Source organism: Cygnus atratus, chromosome 25 (assembly GCF_013377495.2).
Source record: "Cygnus atratus isolate AKBS03 ecotype Queensland, Australia chromosome 25, CAtr_DNAZoo_HiC_assembly, whole genome shotgun sequence".
NCBI lineage: Eukaryota > Metazoa > Chordata > Aves > Anseriformes > Anatidae > Cygnus > Cygnus atratus.
The window spans coordinates 1015814-1030191 of record NC_066386.1 but is presented as its reverse complement, the minus strand read 5'-3'; the positions used below and the strand labels follow the sequence as shown (position 1 = coordinate 1030191).

General features: G+C 58.5%; 2 protein-coding genes, 1 long non-coding RNA gene and 11 other non-coding genes across 15 annotated transcripts in view; 13 read left to right on the top strand and 1 right to left on the bottom strand.

The window, feature by feature from the left end:
• LASP1 (LIM and SH3 protein 1) overlaps nt 1–3936 on the bottom strand; it is a 30601-nt gene extending 26665 nt beyond the window's left edge. The window contains exon 1 of one of the 2 annotated variants that reach the window (XM_035569865.2): nt 3805–3936. In XM_035569865.2, coding sequence (XP_035425758.1) covers nt 3805–3873 — 69 coding nt within the window. In that variant the 5' untranslated portion in view covers nt 3874–3936. The remainder of the gene's footprint in view (nt 1–3804) is intronic. The other variant, XM_035569864.2, reaches the window with a different exon arrangement.
• A 478-nt stretch (nt 3937–4414) lies between these two features.
• Nucleotides 4415–4486, top strand: TRNAC-GCA (transfer RNA cysteine (anticodon GCA)). Its single transcript has one exon. It is a non-coding gene; the product is annotated as a tRNA-Cys (tRNA).
• A 1438-nt stretch (nt 4487–5924) lies between these two features.
• On the top strand, nt 5925–5996 carry TRNAC-GCA (transfer RNA cysteine (anticodon GCA)). The gene has a single exon. It is a non-coding gene; the product is annotated as a tRNA-Cys (tRNA).
• A 335-nt stretch (nt 5997–6331) lies between these two features.
• RPL23 (ribosomal protein L23) lies at nt 6332–8712 on the top strand. The gene is made up of 5 exons (XM_035569867.2): nt 6332–6464; nt 6684–6767; nt 7026–7154; nt 8254–8367; nt 8581–8712. The coding sequence occupies exons 1-5, from the start codon at nt 6452–6454 to the stop codon at nt 8661–8663; spliced, it is 423 nt and encodes a 140-aa protein (XP_035425760.1). The 5' UTR covers nt 6332–6451; the 3' UTR covers nt 8664–8712.
• LOC118259996 (small nucleolar RNA SNORA21) lies at nt 7337–7468 on the top strand. The gene has a single exon (XR_004782147.1). It is a non-coding gene; the product is annotated as a small nucleolar RNA SNORA21 (small nucleolar RNA).
• A 1193-nt stretch (nt 8713–9905) lies between the features above and the next one.
• On the top strand, nt 9906–14366 carry LOC118259969 (uncharacterized). The gene is made up of 2 exons (XR_004782141.2): nt 9906–10130; nt 13460–14366. It is a non-coding gene; the product is annotated as an uncharacterized LOC118259969 (long non-coding RNA).
• Nucleotides 10422–10493, top strand: TRNAC-GCA (transfer RNA cysteine (anticodon GCA)). Its single transcript has one exon. It is a non-coding gene; the product is annotated as a tRNA-Cys (tRNA).
• On the top strand, nt 10769–10840 carry TRNAC-GCA (transfer RNA cysteine (anticodon GCA)). Its single transcript has one exon. It is a non-coding gene; the product is annotated as a tRNA-Cys (tRNA).
• Nucleotides 11428–11499, top strand: TRNAC-GCA (transfer RNA cysteine (anticodon GCA)). The gene has a single exon. It is a non-coding gene; the product is annotated as a tRNA-Cys (tRNA).
• On the top strand, nt 11893–11964 carry TRNAC-GCA (transfer RNA cysteine (anticodon GCA)). Its single transcript has one exon. It is a non-coding gene; the product is annotated as a tRNA-Cys (tRNA).
• On the top strand, nt 12218–12289 carry TRNAC-GCA (transfer RNA cysteine (anticodon GCA)). The gene has a single exon. It is a non-coding gene; the product is annotated as a tRNA-Cys (tRNA).
• TRNAC-GCA (transfer RNA cysteine (anticodon GCA)) lies at nt 13307–13378 on the top strand. Its single transcript has one exon. It is a non-coding gene; the product is annotated as a tRNA-Cys (tRNA).
• TRNAC-GCA (transfer RNA cysteine (anticodon GCA)) lies at nt 13652–13723 on the top strand. The gene has a single exon. It is a non-coding gene; the product is annotated as a tRNA-Cys (tRNA).
• On the top strand, nt 13955–14026 carry TRNAC-GCA (transfer RNA cysteine (anticodon GCA)). The gene has a single exon. It is a non-coding gene; the product is annotated as a tRNA-Cys (tRNA).
• Nucleotides 14367–14378: the final 12 nt, after the last annotated feature.

The window sequence follows — 14378 nt, the reverse complement described above, 5'->3', positions numbered from 1 at the left end:
GTGGCCCTGCTTTGCATAATTCTAACTCGGACTCCTTCAGCTGAGAGACAGTGCTGACATCCCCGACCTCAGCAAAACCCAGGGACGGACAATTCTCTTACCAGTTTAGGACAAAGCAAATCCCCCTCTGCCAATGTGCCTCATCTCAGCAGGGCAGCAACATTTATGGCTTAGCATTATAGCAGCATGCTGCCTTATCTCCAGATCGGGAATTCACTGGGCTAGGCCAAATACAAGAAGGGAGACTGTCAGCAGAGTTAACAGCTGTGGTTTGCAGGCTTCAAAGTTACCACTTTAGGTTTTTCTGCTGATGTTAGCCAAGAGATAGCCAGAAGAGCAGGTCAGGTGAGGCTGCACAGAGATGCTGAGCCAAGGAAATGAAGATAGCGAAGGAAAGGTTCTCATGAGAAGCAGACGGACCAACACAGGTGTCCCAGAGGTCCTCACCACCCTCCTGTGGGCTCAGTGGCTCACCCTAGCCCTCGCAGAGCCCTACAGCCCCACAAGATGCTGGGTGACCCCAAATACATGTCAGCCCCCCTCTCCCTGCTACTGTAGGGCACTCCTTGGTGCTGGTGGAACAGTGCCTGAATTCTTCCCCCGTCCCTGCTCCAGCAGCCTCAGGCTCACCCCACCTGAGGTCCGGACACAGTTTTCCAGCAGCACGGCTCTCCTTTGGGCCAGGAGGCACACTCAGACTCCAGGGTAAAGACAAACCCAGATCACAACATTATCAGCTGCAGTACCAAACGAGCTCTAAAGCAGCATTTTAAGTGTTCAGAGCTCATCTGACTCAAGGGCTTTCTGGGTTGGAAGGAGCCCAGTGAGACCTGCTCAGAGCTGCTTCCGTCAGCAAGCCCGGTGAGACACCCAGGGCTCTGAGTCAGGCTACGCTCAGTGTGCACTGAGCAGACACAGGGAGAACAGCTGGCAGCAGCTGCTGCTATTTCCACCTTCAGCTTTTTCCACCCTTAAGCTTCTAAAAAGTTGTTTCCACCGCTGGCACCGCCGGCTGGGCGCTCTGTGCAGAGCCCAGCTGAAGCCCTTGTGCCACCTACCCCAGGTACCACACCCCGAGCACAAACACCCCGCGCTCGCGGGCGATGACTCAGCCGAGCAGGACAATTTGCTGCCTCGTTTCAGTTGCTCAGAGCAACATATTTGTTCTTTTCCTCCAGTTACACGAGTTCCTCCAGAGCCTGCTGCTAGCAGCGGCTGAGCAAGAGCGGCTCTCGCTGCATCGGTCTATGCAAACTCCTTGTGCCTCACCGTGCTAATGCCCTAGCTCAGATCCAGCCCACAGGGATTTTTTTTCCTTCCTCTCTAGGCTTTCAGGCTGGACAGACAAATCAACAGCTGAGTCTTCACCATCCTGAGAGTTACAGCCTTTCAGCTGAGTTATTGCCACCCCAGAGGCAGTTCAGGGCCCTTCAAGGGCTGGGCAGGCAGCTGGGGTGCCTGGAGAGCCGCCCCTACCTCTGAGCCTTGCTGCCCCTGAATTGTTATCTCGCCCCTAACAGCATTACCACCAGGTCCAGGAACCTCCGCCAGCCCCGAAGAGGAGGGCTGAAGGGCTGCCGCAGCCAGCACAGGAAGAGCAGCCACAGAGGCTTCCCCTGCCGCCACCGCTCACCCTCCAGCAGCGCTGCAGAGAAGGGGGACAAGCTTCAGAGAGCTTTCTGCAGGAGCATCGACCCCTGTGCTTCCAATTCCAAGCTTAAAGTGCTCTGAGCACCTGGAGCAGGCCCTAGGTACAGCCACACAGCACACCGTGCCCACAGGCTGGGCTCCACTGGCAGCAACCCGCTGCGATCCAGGCCAGCCGCTCTCCGGACACACAGCGCTTTCAGCGCCGCCACTTGTGGCAGACAAGGGACAGGGCTCACAGCCAGGGCACGTCCTGCACCCATTTCACAGCTCGTGCTGCAGCTGCAAAGCATCCACCCAGCAGGCAAACCACGGCTGCACACCCGGGAGCAAGCTCAGGAGCCAGCACCACCTGAGAGGTGGAGGATTAAGATGACATCAGGAGAGACTAACAGGGCTGGGGACACTCATAATGAGGTCTAACACAGTAAGGGCAAATTCTGGCTTCTGCTTGTTTTAAAGTCACCCAGCATCAGCCTCACAAGGGCTTGGAGCTCGGCAGCCCCAGCCACTCCCAGCTCGGAAGTTGGCTGTGGCACAGCACCCTGGTGGTGGGGCGGGGGGGTAAGGACAGGCACTGCCCGGTGCCTTCGCCTCTCATGGGGTGTCAGCATCAGAAGGGGAGAGGCAGAGCTTCGCCCCACGCAGCGCTTCGGGCAGGCAGCCTCACTTCGGCCGCTGTGCTGCATTTCTAAAGCCCAGCACAGAAGCAACTTTTCCGCATTTGCTGTGACTCTCAGAGGAGAAGCTGGTAGCTGCCCTTCCTGATTTCACTACCAGGACGCTGGGGAGAAAACCAAACAACATCTGCCTGTCGCACGCCAGCAGAGACACGGAAAGCTTCCATGCAGCCTCACACACCTCTCCTCCCAGGAGCCCTTCGCAGCTGCTGCCTTTGGTCCAACTCCAGCCTTGTGCAAACAGCCCCAGAGCTGCCCTTTAGACTTTGCTCGGGGCAGAGCGAAGCAGGGGGACATCCACGCTGATAAAACTGCTTATCCTGTGCCCTTACGGGAGGTGGCCGGGCTCCTCCAGCCCTGCCTCAGCAGCCAGGGGCCCCAGGAAGGATTAACAGGGAGCTTGCTGGGGGAGCTGCTTTGTTAGGGGGTGCTGTATGTCACCAGGTGACTTGGAGCACAGACACCCAGCAAGGCCCCAGAAGCACAGGGTGACCGCTGCAGCTGACGGCTTGCTCCCAAAGAGCTAGAATACGTGGTGCGAGGACGCACATTACTCATGCCTTCATGGCAGCACACAATTGCCAGCTCAGAAGTAGCACAGAAGCCAGAGGCTGCCTGCACAGGAAGAAGCGACGCGCCAGCCCCCTTCCCTTCCAATTATCCCCAATTCAGAGCCCCCGGAGCGACGGGAGGCCAGCAGACAGCGGCACTTCGCTGCTCCGCACAAACGGGAGACTCCCCGGGACACTGGGCTGAGAGTTGAGCACAAAGCCATTCCCAGCTCAAGGAGGAAACATCATCTGTTAAAAATGCGAGCAATAGGGTCCGCCGGAGCTCAGGAATGTCGCTGCTGAGATCTTTGCATTCTTGGAGTTACTTTTTTTAGTCCCCGCACGGATGGTCCCAGAAGCCTGGGGCAGGAGGAGGAGGAGGAGAGCAGCTCCGCTCGCCGGGAGGGGTCGGCTCTGGGGGGTCCCGGGGGGGGGCACGGAGCCCCAGCAGCAGCCGGAGGACAGCGAGGGATCGAGGCACAACCACCTCGTCCTCCTCCTCCTCCTCCAGGCCTAAGGCCAGACCCCAACAGCACCCGAGAGGCTGCCCCGGGGTTTATTTCGGTTAAAGCACCCCACAGAGAACCGGGAGCACCGCGCTCCGCCGGGCAGCTCCCAAGGCGAGAACCCGGAGCTGGGAGGCAGCGGGCGGAACCGGAGACTTAAAAAAAAAAAATTAAAACAAAAAGATAAAATAAAATCAACAAAACCCGGGGTAACGCGAACCAGATGCGGCTCCCAGGGGCAGCGCTCGCCGCCGCTCCCCTTCCCGCCGGGACCGGGGCTGCGCCCCCGGCCCCCGGTCCCGGTCCCGGTCCCCCCCCCGGCCCCGCAGCACCCGCCGGTGCGGGCGGCGGCGGCACCGGGAGCCCCGGGGGCGTCCAGCGCGGAGCGTGGCTGGGCAGGTGCCCCCCCCCCGCACCCACCTTGTCGAGGCAGTTGACCTTCTCGGTGGGGTACACGATCTTCCCGCAGCGGGCGCAGTTGGGGTTCATGGCCGGGCTCCGCTGCCGCCCGCCGCTGCCGCCGCCGCCTCTGGGCCGCCGCCCGCGCCCCGCGCCGCTAAATAAGGGGGGGGGAACGGGGGAGGGGGCAGGGGAGGGGTTTCGCGGGGGGGGGGGCGGAGCCGTGGCGCGCGCCCACCCACGCGCGCCCCCCCTCTCTCCGCGCGCGCGCACGCACACACACGTGCCCTTGCACGCGCGCCCGCCCCCCACCCGTGAGCAAATCGCGGTGTGGGCGGGGGCGGGCACACGCGGCACCCCCCCCCCACACACACACCCCCCCCCCCCCCACCCGAGGGGGGCTCCCGCCCGCGCGCGCGTGCTCGGGGCGGCCCTCCCCGCGTGCACGCGCGCGGTGCACGGCCGCCCACGCGTGCACGCGCGGCCCCTTTGCACGGCCGCCCACGCGCGGCCCCTTACCCCTGCCCCGCAGCCCCCCCGGGACCCCAGCGGGGCCCCCCCGGTCCCGCCCCGCCCACGCGTGGGGCCGCGGCGCGCACTTAGAGCGCGCGGGGCGAGCGCAGCGGCAGCCGGGGGTATAGCTCAGTGGTAGAGCATTTGACTGCAGATCAAGAGGTCCCTGGTTCAAATCCGGGTGCCCCCTCGAAGACGGATTTTATTTTCATTTTTCCGCTCCCACGCGTGTTTTCCCCCTCGCTGTTTCGAGGCGCAGCGGGAACGCGCAGCCAGCAGGGCACAGACACGCGGCCCCGGCTCCCGTGGGTGCCTCCTGCGTGTGCAGGGCGGCCGCTTCGCAGCGCTGTGCTCAGGGTCAGGCCGGCAGCGCTGGATCCTGACCCCACAACGCAAAGGCCGCGGGCAGGACGCTGTCACTGCTCCTGTCGCTGCTCCCGCCCGGGGGCAGCTGCGCCCCAGGTCCCCCAGCGTTATCCCATCCCAGAGCCTGTCGCAAAAGAAGGAGCCTCACAAAGGCAGGAGTACTTAATAACGCACGCCCACGCCAAACGAGGCTGCGCTCGGCTCTCTTCCCCCTTCTTCGTTTCAGGATGCGGCTTCAAATTGGTTTCCTTCGTTTAAAAGCAGCTTATCTGATCCTCTCGCAGGGCGCCCACTCCTTCCCTTCCTGATACCTCACCCGGCACTTCCCACCCCCACCAGCCTGCCTCCCACCCTTTCCTGGGCCATTTTGCCTTAAAATAAGGCACGCTTTTCTGTGCACCCAGCTCTCTGGGATGTCCTCGTGGGTGGTTTTTGCTCTCTTGGCTCAGGAGATGCTGCTGGGTGACAGAGCCTGTTCGTCACCCAAGGGTTTCGGGCGGGCACGCTCCCCGTACGCCACAATTCAGCCTCGCCCCTACACGCGGCGAAGCTGCTGCTTCCCCGGGGCAGCCGAGGACACGGCTCTGCCGGGTGCTGTCCCACCTACGGCTTGCTCTATTTTTTTTCCGGAGCTGCATCTTGCGTCTGGCACACTCGGCCTGGCCCCACGCGTCAGCGTGCCCTGCGGTTTGGCCCGCGCTCCTCTCCTGATGGGTCTGGTGATGGGTGAGAGCCGATGGCCTTTCGGGACCCCACTCGCGGAAGATGTCCTGGAAAACAGAGCAGCGCAGGACGTTTGTGCTGTTACTCCAGGCAATGCTTTTGTACTTCTCTCATCAGCTACAAACCGGGCGTTTACCGTCAGCAGTTCAATTCACGGCTGTTAAACCCCGTACCTCTGCGCTTACTGCCGTTATTTCCCGTCATTTGCCTTCAAGCCATCAGGCTGCATCCCCAGCCCCGCGCAGCGTTTGGGGGCGATGGAACATCGCGAGCAGTGCCGCTTGCGCCTCCCTGAAAATAAACCTGGAAACCCCCTGAGTAAATCCACTGTACGTCGCCTGCAGGCAAAAGGCTCTTTCAGGCTGTGGGCGAACGACGCCGGGTTTTGTAAAGCTGCCAGGGCTGGAAAAGTCCTGCGGAGGTAAAATCCAGAAGAGGCCGATTCCAGAGAAGCCCCGGCCTGCCCCTGCCCCCCCCCCCCCCCCCCCCCCCCCCCCCCGCCACGGGTAAAGGGGTGCGGAGGGGGTTGGGTCTGGGCAGGGGGTATAGCTCAGTGGCAGAGCATTTGACTGCAGATCAAGAGGTCCCCGGTTCAAATCCGGGTGCCCCCTCTTTTACGTTTCCTTTCTTTATTTGTTTGTTTTCGGCCCCTCTCCTCCTATCGTTTAACCGCTCTCCCCTTTTCGGGAACAAAACCCCAAAACCGTGGATTTTCACCCCAAATTGAACCGTCAGGGCCCGGCCGGAAGCCTTTCCCGGTGTCCACGGCGCACCCCAGGGCAGGGGGGGCCCGCCCGCGGCACGCGTGGGGAGCCCGAAGGGGGCCGCGCCCCCCCTACCCCTCCTGCCCCCCCGCTCCCCCCCCCTCCCGCCCGGTGCTCCCGGTACCGGCGCTGCGCCCCCGCCCGCCGCCTGCAGGGGGCGCCACGTGCCACTCCCTGCACGTGATATCCCCTCGCCGCGTGACACCCCCGCCACGTGACACCGGCCGCGCCGGAGGGGAGGGGGGCGGTGCTGCCCCATATCCCGGCGTGCCCCGCGCGCCTCCCCCTCTTCCGGCGCCAAGATGTCGAAGCGAGGTGAGGCGGGCGCCGGGCCTGGGCCCCATCCGCCGCCATCCGGCCCCGGTCGCCGCCCCCGGGGCTGGTGCCGGGCCGGGGGGAGCCCGGAGCGCCTCGGAGCGCCTCTGAGCCCGGGGATCCGGCCGGGAGCTCGGGGCCCGGAGGCCGCAGCCGGTGCCTGAGCCCCGGCGGCCCCGCGCAGGCCGCGGCGGCCTCACGCCTGTTCTCTGCCCGCAGGACGCGGCGGTTCCTCCGGAGCCAAGTTCCGCATCTCCCTCGGCCTGCCCGTGGGCGCCGTCATCAACTGCGCGGACAACACGGGTGAGCCGGGCCCCGGGTCCGCCGCTGGGGCGGGGGGGCGGGAGGCGGGGAGCGGCTGCGTGGGCCCGGAACGCGGCTCTCCGCCCGGATCGGCGGGTCTGTGCCTTACTGAGCCCCTGTGGGAGGGCACGGCGATAGCACCGCTTTGGGGTGAAGCAGCAGCTGGTGCCGTGAGCTTCAGCGGGTTTTTTGATAGGATCCTGCAGGGGAGGCGTGTCGCGGTGCAGCCTGGTTAATGCTGAGCCTTTCTCTCCGCAGGCGCCAAGAACCTGTACATCATCTCCGTGAAGGGCATCAAGGGGCGCCTGAACAGGCTGCCGGCGGCCGGCGTGGGTGACATGGTCATGGCAACCGTCAAAAAGGGCAAGCCAGAGCTGAGAAAGAAAGGTGAGCGTGGAGAGGGGCGGCTGCGCCTGCGGGGCGCTTCTCAACCTCAGCTGCAGCACAGCTGCTCCTCTGAGAGGTGTCCCTGTGAGCAGGGGGCTGCAGGCCTTCCCCTCAAGGGCACCAAGAGTCCTGCCTTACACCACTGCAGGAGGCAGGCGCCTGCTGTCCGGAGCGCTCGCTCCACCCTTCTAAAAAGCACTTGTTGGGTCTGCGTCCAGTGGCTCAGTGAGTTGTCGTGGAAGGGCAGAGAAAAGCATCGCTTTTGGGTGAAGTGGCAGCTCGTGCTGTTCATTTCAATCAGTGGTGTGACAAGGTCTGGGAGATTGCTGCTGTTCTGGAGGGGAAGGAAGGGGTTCTTGCTGAGCTGTGTCTGTAAATTGACAGATTTAGAAATAAACAGTGACTTTTGTGGGTAGAAGTCTAGTTGTCAGCTTTAAGTGTACTCTTGTTTTCAAGATAGTTTCCCTTAGAGCCAAGGAAAGCACCACGTGCTATAGAATGTGAGACACGATGGCAGCTGACACTTCCTCCTCTTGTAACTGAGGTATGAATAAGACCCTTATATTTACACCCGTGTCTCTAGATGAACTTGAAGCTTCATTCCAGTATAGCCAATGAGTTGACAGAGTTCTCCGTTATTAAAGATGTGAAGTTCATATCAGATTTTTCAAATTCTGTAAATGTGCAACCGTTGCAGTTGATCAGAACTGGTAGGAGTGGAAAAAACGCTACCTCTTATAAGGGTGGTTAAAAAAAAATTGCTGTCAGGGTAAACTTTTGATTCACTCCGTGAGCATCAGTCCTGCTCTGCCAGCGTGATGCCAGGGGTGTTGGCTACGATCCCAGGAGTTGCTGAAGAAACTTAATACGTTGTGTGATGTGAGTGCTGAAAGGTTGAGAGTAGGGTGACTTACCTGTCAGCCCTGCTGAACGCGTAGCCTGTGTTGGAACTGCGGCCCCAACGCGCAATTCAGCTCCCTAGCAAAGTAGCGTAGATAAGAGATGCGTTGGGTTAAATGCTGCAGCAGAGTTGCTCCTCTGGGGTGTCTGCTGCTGAGCAGGATGCTCAGGATACTGAGTTGCTCGTTTCCCTTTGCAGTGCACCCAGCAGTGGTAATTCGGCAGCGGAAATCATACAGGAGAAAAGATGGAGTATTCCTGTACTTCGAGGACAACGCAGGAGTGATAGTAAACAATAAAGGGGAAATGAAAGGTACGGACGGGAGCCTTCCTGCACCGGGCAGAGGCGGAGCGGGATGGCGGGCAGTACCTGGTAGAGAGCTCGGCCAGCCTGGGCGGAAGGTTCCGGATTCTCCTCAGACTTGAGCGTGCAGCCAGGCTGACCTGCTGTTTGTGCAAGATGTCGCTGTGTACCGTCACACCTGCACGGCTCTCTAACGCGCTGTCTTGTTTTTCTCTTCGCCAGGTTCTGCAATCACAGGCCCTGTGGCTAAGGAGTGTGCAGATCTGTGGCCCAGGATAGCCTCCAATGCAGGAAGCATTGCATAAACGTGCTCATCTTTGCAGAGATGAAATAAAAGTACTTGTACCAAATAAAGAGTGTCTTCCTTGCCATTGTTAAGCTTGAACTACCGTCCTCTGCTAGGCGTGACGGTGTTAAATTATTTCAGGTCTGGGAAACGTTTTCCAGAACTTTGTATGCAGGCAGGTCCAACAGCGGGAGAGGGGGCCTGGTGGTTAAGATCCAGTGATCAGCCTCTTTGAGGCGAGTTCTTGCGTACTGGGACTCCTGCGTCTGGAGGGTGCTTGCCCTGGAATGACAGATCTTCCCAGCACTGGCTGAATTCATCCAACATGGATAAAAACAGGTCCTTTTGAAAACTTCCACGAAAACCGTTTGTACAGGGGCTCTCAAGCGTTAGAAATTTTCTTCCAGAATGGGCAATTTAACTGAAGTCTGATTCTGCGTGGGGGAAATTCTTGCCTGAGGTGCATCAGATTAAACTCGCAGAGTTTGTTCTGTACAGCCGGCTAAAAAATGCTTTCTCAGACCTTGCTGGAGACAGTGCAAGGATACATCGAGCCCACTGCTGTCAGCTGAGGGAGTGGCTGCAGTTTGTGCCTCAAAACCTCGACCAGTGGTGAAACAGGCAGGGGGTCACCGGCTGCTAACTGCGAGTACAGGGGGTGCCTGAACGTTCAAATCACCTGAGAGGGGTCATGATCAGCTGCAGGGTGTTGCCTACCCCAGATGCTGTAAAAGCTCCCTAAGCGATGTGAAATTGCTTGTGACCTTCTCTAGCTGAAGGAGAGCCATGAACGCATTTCTGGAGCTAAATGCTTTGCTTGAGAAACAGAAAAAAGGAGCCTGGATGTCTCCAAGCAGCTGCCTGCAGTTCTGTGGTGTTTGGGCCGACATCTTGTGGCCTAGAAGTCGTTTTTTAGACTTTCCTGCTGGATTCAGCACGAGCTGTGCACCAGCAGCGGCTGGGGAGGGGAAACTGGGAAAGGGACGTGGGTGGACCGAGGGCGACTGTCTCTTCTCCAGGCTGTTCTACGGAGCGGGTGAGCAGTTGTGGCTTCCTAGCAGACCCCAAACCCTGGAAGGTCCAGCAGCTGCTGGGGGAATTGCTGCAACACCCCTTGGGAGGTGACCACCTTCCAAAACATCAGTGGTGATGGAGCTGTTTGTGAGGCCATGGGGAGAGGAGCAGGCACCTGCTTATGAGTAAGAAACGAGCACTAGAATAAAAGTGTTCTCTCTCGATCTGTCTTTCAACAGCTCATGGTACGTCTTTGATTTATGAAGACTTTTTCCTAGGTAGGACACGGCACGGCTGGAAGTTGGAGGAAAGCGTCTGGGTGTTGGCGTTTCCCTTTCCTGCAGCCTCCGGCCCGTCGGCAGGGGAAGGCAGCGAGGCCGCGGGCAGCGCAGGAGCTGCTCCCTGCGAGGTTCGCGTGCTCCGCTGGCAGGGCAGGCCGTGAGCAAACAGAGGCACGGCCGAGCGTTCTGAGGTGGGTGTTTCCGAGCGTTCTGTTTTCCCACTCCATCACGGGGTGCTGTAAGAGAAAGCAAAGTGGGAAGCGGTTGTCGTGTCCCCCAGGAGCCCGTGAGCAGGCGTGGTGCGAGGCCTGGGGCCGGCGAGGCCGGGAGGAGGCCACGGAGAGGGAAGTCGTGGGGGAGCCCAAGGAGAGGGAAGTCCTGCGGGAGCCGTGCTGCAGGTGCTGTGAGCACAGGCTCTGGAATGCGGCAGAGCTGCCCCAGCAGCGGCCACAAGGAGCTCCCCGGGCAGGTGCTGCCCAGGTGGGGGTATAGCTCAGGGGCAGAGCATTTGACTGCAGATCAAGAGGTCCCCGGTTCAAATCCGGGTGCCCCCTCCCCTTTTCCGCTTTTTGTCCCCAAAAGGTCCATTTGGGGCTTCTCAGTTGACTGCTTTCCCCTGAACTCCCTGCAGGGAACGTCCTCTGGCAGATGCGGAGGTAGCCAGGCACCAACAAGATTGCTGAGAAGAGGAGTGGCACCACGGAGGTTGTGAGTAGAGAGAGGAGCATATCCTCGAGCGGTGCTTTTTGTGCTGGGAGTACCTTGCCAAGGTGTGCTGGAGTTGTTCGGAATGACCAGAAAAATCCCATCCAGGAGGGGGCTGGCCCAGGGGGGTATAGCTCAGTGGCAGAGCATTTGACTGCAGATCAAGAGGTCCCCGGTTCAACTCCGGGTGCCCCCTGGGGAGTGTCCCCTCCCTCAGAGTTTTTAAGGGGTCACGAGAACTGTAACAAGTAAAGGTTTGCAGTTTCATCTTCTCAGAATGTTGGAAAATGCCTCAATTTAGGAGACATTTCTGGAATCGTCTTTCCAGTATGGATTTTTCTGGTCTTTGGAGGGCCCCGTCTAACACGAGGTCTTCCTCCCTGGCCTTGGAGAGGCGCTCAGCTTCCTCTCCTCTTTCTTGTTTTTCACAGTATCAGAAGACTTAGAAATGGTGGGCAAATTGAAAAAACCATGAGGCAGTGCTTCTCTCCACTGAGTTACAGAGTAGTAAACCAAAACAGAGCAAAATTAGAAGAGGAAGCAGGTGTCACTGGAGAGGGATTGGGAAGGTTGCCTGGTAGGGAATGAAGAGAACCAGAGAGCGTGTCCTCCGAGGGAGTCTGGGGTCTCGGTATCTTGGCCCCTGTGATGTTTTAAGCTTGGAATAAAATTTTCCACAGCAGGATTTGCTGCACTAGGTTCCTACTGAGGGCAGGTAGAAAAACAGGGGAAGAACTTGTTTTAAACTGCTGTTTTATTTGTGTGTGCACTCCCTCAGAAGGAGGGGGTATAGCTCAGTGGCAGAGCATTTGACTGCAGATCAAGAGGTCCCTGGTTCAACTCCAGGTGCCCCCTTTTTTTTCAAGAAAAAAAAAACATATTTTCTTCACCTTTAAATTCCTTGTGCTTTGCCCAAAGGGCTGGTCTCTGAACTTGCATATTCAAGACACTCAGCATTCACCTAAAGATGTGTGGCCCAAATCCCTCTCCTTGGTGGTGACTAAGCAAAGGCTGGTAGCCGCTGAACCCTGGGAGCCGTCATTTTGATCAACGAGGAAACTGCGGTGGCTCTGGGCTGTGTAAGTAAGTACGCCGTGCGCTCGTCTGTGATTCTGACTGAACTCGCTTTATCAGGTATGTTAAGATGCAAAGGAGCCTGACGTAAAAAAGCATAACCAGTAGAGAGAGAAACTATACAGGGCTCTGTATTTGTGTTTTTTTCTGCTCCTTGTCCAGTTGCTGAGCCAAGGGGGTATAGCTCAGTGGCAGAGCATTTGACTGCAGATCAAGAGGTCCCTGGTTCAACTCCAGGTGCCCCCTTAAGATTGTGTTTGTTTCTTTTTTTTTAAAGGCAAAAATGAGATGAATAGAACACACTTTTAGAACCTGTGTGTTTCTGCATTGCCCAGAGGACTGGTCTCTGAACTTCCATATTTAAGACACTGAGCAACTACCAGAAAATATATGGCCAAAATCAATACCCTTGTCTGTGAGAAAGCGAAGGTGTACTCGTAGTCCCTGTGCCACGGAATCAGCTCCTTTTTTTCTGCTCCTCGTAAGGGTATTAACCCAAGGGGGTATAGCTCAGTGGCAGAGCATTTGACTGCAGATCAAGAGGTCCCTGGTTCAACTCCAGGTGCCCCCTCTTTACCTCCTTTTCCAACCTTTCTTCTTTAAATACAGAATAGGGGGAGACCTTCTTATGCTTCTCATTTTAGAAATCACTAGATTTTCTTTTGCCAGGAAGAAAACTGTGACTTTCTTCCCCTTGTTTTTTCTGAACAACGCATGTAAGAGCTAACAACGTGGTTCTGCAGACGTGGGATGCAATTCTAGTTTTTCCTGTCCGAGTAACTGTCATTAAGGATGGAGTAAACACTCGGGGAGTAAACGCTAACCACAATGTCGTTCTAGAAAATTGGACCTCGACTGAGGTGTTACGTGCAGGCAGCTGGGGCAGGTGCTGCAGGAGTCAGCCCGGGGCTGATCTCACAAGGCTGCAGCCGCAGCCAGGCGCTGACTCCCGCCCCCTGGGGGGCTCGAACCCCGCACCTCCGGCCCCGCGGGCAGCCGCGCTCCCCCTGCGCCACGCCCCAGCGGCCGGGGCCGCGCGTTTCGGGGCCGCGCGTGGCTCCGGGGCAGGGCGCCGGGCTGGGAGCCCGCAGGTGCCCGGTTCGAAGCCCCCCGCGGGCGGACCCAGCCCCAGGGCCTCCGGGGCTCGGTGACGGGAACGGGCTGCGGCTGCGGGCAGGCCCCGTACGCCCGGCTCGGCTCGCTGGGGCGCGCTCCTTTACCTGCGGCCCTTCGCGGTGCTGCTCTAAGAGATTTTGGGTTTCCTCCCGGGGGAACGGGAGCCGCGGAGGGGGGGCGCCGGGCCGGGCCGGGCCGGACCTTGCTCCGCCGCCTCCTTCCGCCATCTTGGCGGCTGCCCTCAGCGGCGCGGCGGAAGTGACGTCACGGAGCGGCGGCGCGGCCCGGTGACGAGCGGCGGCGGAGCGCCTGAATTTGTGTAAGTTTGGGATTTTCTGTGGTGACTCCCTGCAGAAATTACGTCCGTTGCCCTGTCCAGGCTGCTGTCAGGGTGATGAATCTGAACCCGCGGTCGGACGCTGGGCTCTGTGTATAACTGCTTTTAAAACCACCTTGTGCAGGCCTTGCTGCAGGGGGTATAGCTCAGTGGCAGAGCATTTGACTGCAGATCAAGAGGTCCCCGGTTCAAATCCGGGTGCCCCCTCCCCTTTTCCTCTTCTTGTCCCCAAAAGGTCCATTTGGGGCTTCTCAGTTGACTGCTTTCCCCTGAACTGTTTGTCTGCAGGGAACGTCCTCTGGCAGACGTGGTGGTAGCCTGGCATCAAGAAGAAGATTGACAGGAGAAGAGGACCGGCACCGTGGAGGTTGTGAGCAGAGAGATTTCCGTCAGTGTTTTTTTTGCCGGGAGTAATTTATTGGTGTGCTGGAGTTGTTCGGAATGACCAGAAAATTTCCAGCCATGGAGGAGGCTGACATGGGGGGTATAGCTCAGTGGCAGAGCATTTGACTGCAGATCAAGAGGTCCCTGGTTCAACTCCAGGTGCCCCCTCTTTTAAATGTCTTTTTCAGCCGGCCTTTTGCCCAGGAAAGCTCAGGGCTTCTGCTCTGAGTTGCTCTGCGCTGTTTTTGTGTAAGTTTGGGATTTTCTGTAGTGACTCCCTGCAGAAATTACATCCGTTGCCCTGTCCAGGCTGCTGTCAGGGTGATGAATCTGAACCCGCGGTCAGACACTGGGCGTGTGTAACTGCTTTTAAAACCACCTTGCGGAGGGCTTGCTGCAGGGGGTATAGCTCAGTGGCAGAGCATTTGACTGCAGATCAAGAGGTCCCCGGTTCAACTCCGGGTGCCCCCTTGCAATTGTGCTTTTTTCAGGAAAAAGTACGAGGCGTGTGCCTCACTTTTAGATCCTGCATGCTGCTGCATGGCCAAAGGGCTGCTCTCTGAACCGAACCCAAGACAGAGCGTTAACCTAAAAATGCACGGCCAAATTTGCGTGCATGTCAGTGACGAGGCAAAGGCACGATGCCAGTTCCTGGGCTGTAGGAGTCGTCGTTTTGATCAGGCAAGAGACTGCAGTGGTTCTACGCTTTGTCTCCTGTATTGATTCTCTGAATACACTTTGGCGTGTACATTTTAATGCAAAGGAGTCTGTCAAATAAAAAACCAATCCACCCAGTGGACATAAAATCTGAGCTGTCTGTATT